Consider the following 5,974-nt stretch of genomic DNA (forward strand, 5'->3'; position numbering starts at 1 on the left):
TTCACATTAACTTTCAATGTTAAATTCACATTAAATATAAACTCAGTCGTATTAAAATATGTTATGACATGACATCCATATCTGTTAATTAAGTAAACAGACCGGGTTTTATGCATAGTTAATAGATTACATTATTAGGTTACTTTGACTTCTATATTTAATACAATCACACCGGCGTGATTATAACGTTCAGTGCGTCATATTTTCAGCTGCTAAATTCAAATCTGTGTTCGCTGGCTGGCGCTGAGCCAGATACAGATGCGTTTTTACAGCGCTGCACATTATAACCAATCACACACGATTCTGTTTGGCTTATGAATGCAATGACCAATCAGAGGTGTTCAGATGAGTCATCGCTAAAATGCCGGTGGCATGACACCCATATCTGTTAATTAAGTAAACAGACCGGGTTTTATGCATAGTTAATAGATTACATTATTAGGTTACTTTGACCATCGCCCACTATAGATCAACATAATCTATAAAGGTGAGAATCAAGATATTTCATGATATAGTTAATACGTTTGGGGATGTTTCGAATAAAAAGGAAAAAATAAATAAAACATGCGTGCTGTTGTGGCTGCTGTGTGTCACATGACGACTCCCCTCCATACCAACTCGTGCCCCCTCAAAATAATGAGTGCATGACGCCCCTGGGCTCAAGTACCCCTTCATTGACACCAAACCAGAAATGTGTTGATTTAACTCATATTATAGGTACTGCATATTATTTAGTATCATTCGTCATTTTAATCATGTAACAAATAATAGGGCCTGTGCATGGGTGAAAAAGACTCACCAAGTCTCATCCACAAAAATTTACAAAACTTGCACACGTTTCTTAAGTTTCTGTGTGAAGTAAATGTTTTAGATTACAAATCTCAAGAAAGAATAGCTAGTCTCTCACCTTTACTGACATTTAGATACATTTACTTGTAAAACTGAATTTGGAAGTCATTGCAACTCTTATGATTATAAAAGTAAATCCTTTGTATTTCATTGGGTCTCTCCTTGTGAAGATGCATAATTTATATTTGAAAATATATGCAGTATGCCTTCGAAGCAGCTGTATATAAAAAATGAGACAAATTCTTGTTATTAAGATGTTTATTTACATAGTACAAGTTTGCAGAGACTCCTGCAAATCTCACAGAGACAGTGACAGAGGAAGAACATAAACATTATAATATCATATTGTCCTCCACTGCAGCCCTCCATCTGACATCAAACTCCGCTCTTCACAGCACACGTATATGATACTGTATAATTGAGTACCAACATTTGATCAGTCATCAGATATAATTTCACCGCATCAATTATTCATAGGGCACATTTGTTCCAGTTAAAAAGATTAGATTCCATCTTAGTGAGTAAACTGACAGTTTCTTATGCATTCTGATTTTGAAAAACTGATGTCACAGCGCAGAAAACAAGAGCTACAGATCATAGCACTGTAGAGTATAACATTTCTATGGGAGGGTCAAACAATATTACCATATCTCAGAATTAGAAACTAAATGGTCAATACATTCTTCTTCAATCTCTTCACCGGTGTCTTAAAAACATTACAATCTTTAGATTTGATTTCAAAAAGAAGGCCATGAGAGCATACAAACAAATAACAGATGGACACATGCTGTAATCATACTGGGTCAGCGTAGTTGTGTGTTTGTGCCGAGACTGATGTTGTCTCTCACATTTAACCGACAGACGTCAGAGACCATACTGTTGCTGGTGTATGTGTGCTGAGAATCTCAGAAAAGCACAGGTCTGCTGGTTGAGGGGGGAAAGTACAAAAAAAGGATGAATTCTCACATCACCAGAATAGAAAGGTCACCACGAAGCACCAGAAAAAAAAACAGCCATTAGAATACATGATTTCTTTTGAAAAATGTCTGTGCATCAGTGTTAATATTTGTTGTTGCTTTTCCCATGTCATTAAAGCCTTCATTTTCCAGAAGGACAGGTGAGGTTTTTATACTTCAGTGCGCACTTGTTTTACATCAGAGTAAGCTGTTGCATTCCTCCAGAGTTTTTATGCAAAGACAGGGCACCTGAGCAGTAAGCACTGATTATACGCACAGTACAAAAATGGCCCATTTGCAACCATGTGTCTGTTTTGAGAGGTATGGCTTGACAGGGGAACCCTCTGGTCATCTGAACTCTCATTTCATGCATTTTGCTGTTCTCCTCTGATATATGCCAAAGATTTATCCAGACAAATGACAACCATTCCATGCTTAATATAGTGGAGCAAAAACCAGCCTGAAGCTTCAAAATGAGACAATCAACTCATCCAGTTTAAGAAAACTCTGCTGCCAAACACATGATGATCAAAAGTACTAAATCTTTTACACATTTGTACCGTGTTGAAAATATAACTGCAATTAAATTAACAAGCAGCAAATGAGGTATCTGAATTATAATTTATCCTGAAGGGCTGATTCTGAACAATAAAATGCATATCTGAGAGAGACAAGACATCTGCTGACCCTGGCAAAACCACAATTTCCTTAATTTTAGACAAAACAAGAGGTTTATTTCCCCCACACATTCCTAATGCTGAAGGTGGGATGTGCTAAACACTATAATCTGATGTATAAGACTGGAGCAAAGCTAAGACTGTACGCTTGACATCAAACATATCAGAAAAGAACAAAAATTATTTTTGTGACAACTGAAACTAATTTTTGCAGTCTAAAGGGATCTTTTACCCCAAAATAAAAATTATGCTACCATTTAGCACACAAAAGATGATATTTATGTTTTTTTGTCCACACAATGAAAGTCATTGGGGACCAATGTTGTTTTGGAAGCTTCCTTCAGAATATCTTCTTTTTTGCAGTAGTAGCACGTCACACAGGTTTGGAACGACATGAGGATGAGTGAACAATGACAGAATTTTCATTTTTTGGGTGAACTATCCTTTTAACACAGAACTGACATGACGCATATTGGACAACAATGTTATATTCTCAGTAAAAGCATTGAGTCTAAAGTAAAATACTTGTTGTTGTTGAGTTGTTGACTGGCCACTATACATCTAGAAGTGTGACAACTGACGACATGCGAGTTGCTTACTGTATGTTATTAAACAAGCAGCCAGAGTAATTCAGACATTCATCATCTTCATTTCCTACATGATCAGCCCTGAGTTTGGCCTGCTGCACACACAAAAACTGGAATGTTCAAAAGACCATCTTAAAAGTAACCTAGTCTTGCTCTAGCACCAAAGCACTATTCAGTGAAGTTATTGAAATAGACAAAGACAATCAGCTGAACTGTGGCAATGACTGAGACCGACTAGACAGAGTTGTTGTTGGCATCATGGGCAGTCCTGTCAATGACATGAAGACGGCAGGATTTTGAGAGTTTGTTGATGTTTCTCTTCCAATATAACAGCGCTAACATAAAGGAAACTACTTTAAATAAGCGTTTCAAATGCATAAACAGGAAGCGCAACAGATACAGCTCCTGCTCTCAGCAGCAATAAAACATGATTTTGCATGGAGGACAAAATGTATTTACAGTTCCAGATTAACTCTAAATGGTGACAGGACAGTATGGCCTGAGGACAAAGAATAAGGTACACATGACAAGACCTCTGAGAGATGGAGGCCATTTCCTAGTTTGGCTGAAAATGTTCTTCTCAGACTCCCTGCATAGAAGTTCCTGAGAAAAAGAGATAACTGGCATGTCAACAGGTACGTAGATCTTAAACCGTGTGGTTTGCCTTCCACTGTGTTTATACCCCTTCATCTGCAAAACTGTTGTGATGATCAAGGTTTTTTTTTTTCCATAGCAAAGGACTACACAAGCAGATGACCATATGCTTGCACACAGGTGAAAGTTTCAGTAACCGTTACACAAGAATACAGACACAGAGTGAGAAGGGCAGTAGATTCTGCTATTATCCAAAGGCTATGAATCAGGCGGCTTCAAATCCGCCCCCAAGAAGTTGCCTTCTTAACTATACTCATAAAATCACACAGGAAAAAAAACAATCCTGTAAAGAAATGAGGTAGTGCTGTTGACTGAGAAAAACTTGGAGCATGAATCAATGTGTCTTTACAAGTACACTCAGAGTTGAAATGATAGAAAATGTACATGGACTCTTAGTGTTCCTTTTTTTTCTTCATTTTTGTCATGTTTTTCTACAGGTATTTGATACAGCAGTCGTGTATATACAAATGCACTTTGAATTTGAGACTCCTGAGACACTACGCTCCAGTCAGGGAATGTGTGTTTTTATTTGTATTGTATTCTGGTTTGTTTGCGTATGTATGTATGTGAAAATGTACCTCTGATCTGATCAAGTTAAAGAGACAGTTTACCCAAAAATGAAAATTCTGTCATCATTTTCTCACCCTCAAGTTGTTCCACACCTGTAGGATTTTCTTACTTCTGCAGAAAACTAACATTTTTGTCCATGCACAGGTTTGGAGCAACATGAGCAAGAGTAAATGACAAAATGTTCATTTACGGGTGAACAATCGGAATAGATGGATACGCAATATCCACGTAGAATTGAAAAATGGTGCTAATTTTCTGGAACAACCATTTTAAGCACAGATCTGTGTGTGTTTGTGTGTTTATGTGTGGCGACCCTGAGACAGCAGGAGGTGGTACTTTGTGGCAGGGTTATCTTCTCCGACAAGATCTTCACCCATTGGCACTGATCTCGGACCGAGAATGAGTTCTGTTTCCATATGCAGGGCTGATTTCAGGGTCCTTCGACTTCACCTCAGAGTAAGAACACTCTGACTTCACGTGTGCATGTAAACATATAAACCACTTCACTTCAGCACATTCCGTACATGCACACAAAGAGGGGTTAAAGTGTGCCACTGATATGCCCTAAAATGCATTTCCATGGATACTAGTGCTAAAAAAATATTCTATATGTACATACATATAAAATAATGGAACCAAAAGTTTACAATAAAACAGCCAAGAGAAGAGGCGTGTGTGGCTATGAGAAAATATCAACTTCTCCAGCAGGAAGGTGCCACTCGTTGGTCTCCTCTGTTGTCCTTCTCTGTCCCAGAACTTTCGGAACACCATTTTTCATGCTTCTCTTCCTTCCAGCTTAGGGGTACACATAGTTATGCGCCCCTGAGGTAGAGTGGACAAGGCCAGAGCTGGCAAGGGATGAGGGGGAAGCGGGGAGACCTGGTGAGGGCAGAACCTTTCCTGTAGGGCACAGCCTGTGGACACCGTTCTCCAGGGTCTCTGCCTTTGAGCAAAGGGGTTTGGATGAGTGGAAGCCATTAGTAAGCCTCACACCTTGGTTTTTGGCACTGCCCACTGTCGGCTGGCTGAGTTCACTCTCAAATGGTCCATTGTGATTGGACAGTACTTCTGAGATGTGAGTGCTGGGGGTCGGAGATGGAGATTGAGTTTCATGGTTGTTCTCGCTGTGAGCATAAGTTGGATGCGGGTTTGATGGAGTTGCCTTCTCTCCAGGAGAAGGGTGCTTGGAAGATGGAGACTCCAGAGAGAGCTCCATGTCGCTTTGTGGACCCTGGTCAACTGTCGTGTTAGACAGCTGTGAATGTACGATGACTTCAGCCTCCACCTGGTTCTTGCTAAAGGAATACAGCCTCTCCACATGTCCACTCTGCAAATACAGCACATCACAAAAAACACTACTCTTCAAATGGGATTATATTTTTTAAACATTCGTAATATGGTTCTAGTTCTTTTTTTTTTTAAATGTTGGAATAGTTTATGTATAATAGTTAACAGAATTATTAAGAATTAAAGGGGTCATATGACGTTATTTTGTGTATTTGGTGTAATGCAATATGTTTATGCGGTTTAAGGTTCAAAAAACACTTTATTTTCCACATAATGTACATTATTGTTTCTCCTCTATGCCCCGCCTTTCTGAAACGCGTCGATTTTTAAAAAGCTCATCGTTCTGAAAAGCGAGGTGTGCTCTGATTGGCCAGCTATCCAGTGCGTTGTGATT

At 39.0% G+C, this 5,974-nt stretch overlaps 1 protein-coding gene across 1 annotated transcript in view; it reads right to left on the reverse strand.

The window, feature by feature from the left end:
* Positions 1-3,586: 3,586 nt before the first annotated feature.
* The window catches only part of igdcc4 (immunoglobulin superfamily, DCC subclass, member 4), a 106,684-nt gene continuing 104,296 nt past the window's right edge, over positions 3,587-5,974 (reverse strand). The window contains exon 20 of the mRNA XM_016571717.1: positions 3,587-5,620. Within this exon, the coding sequence (XP_016427203.1) occupies positions 5,090-5,620 (531 nt within the window). The 3' untranslated portion in view covers positions 3,587-5,089. The remainder of the gene's footprint in view (positions 5,621-5,974) is intronic.

Source organism: Sinocyclocheilus rhinocerous, unplaced genomic scaffold, assembly GCF_001515625.1.
Source record: "Sinocyclocheilus rhinocerous isolate Xijiao unplaced genomic scaffold, SAMN03320098_v1.1 scaffold591, whole genome shotgun sequence".
NCBI classification, from domain to species: Eukaryota; Metazoa; Chordata; class Actinopteri; order Cypriniformes; family Cyprinidae; genus Sinocyclocheilus; species Sinocyclocheilus rhinocerous.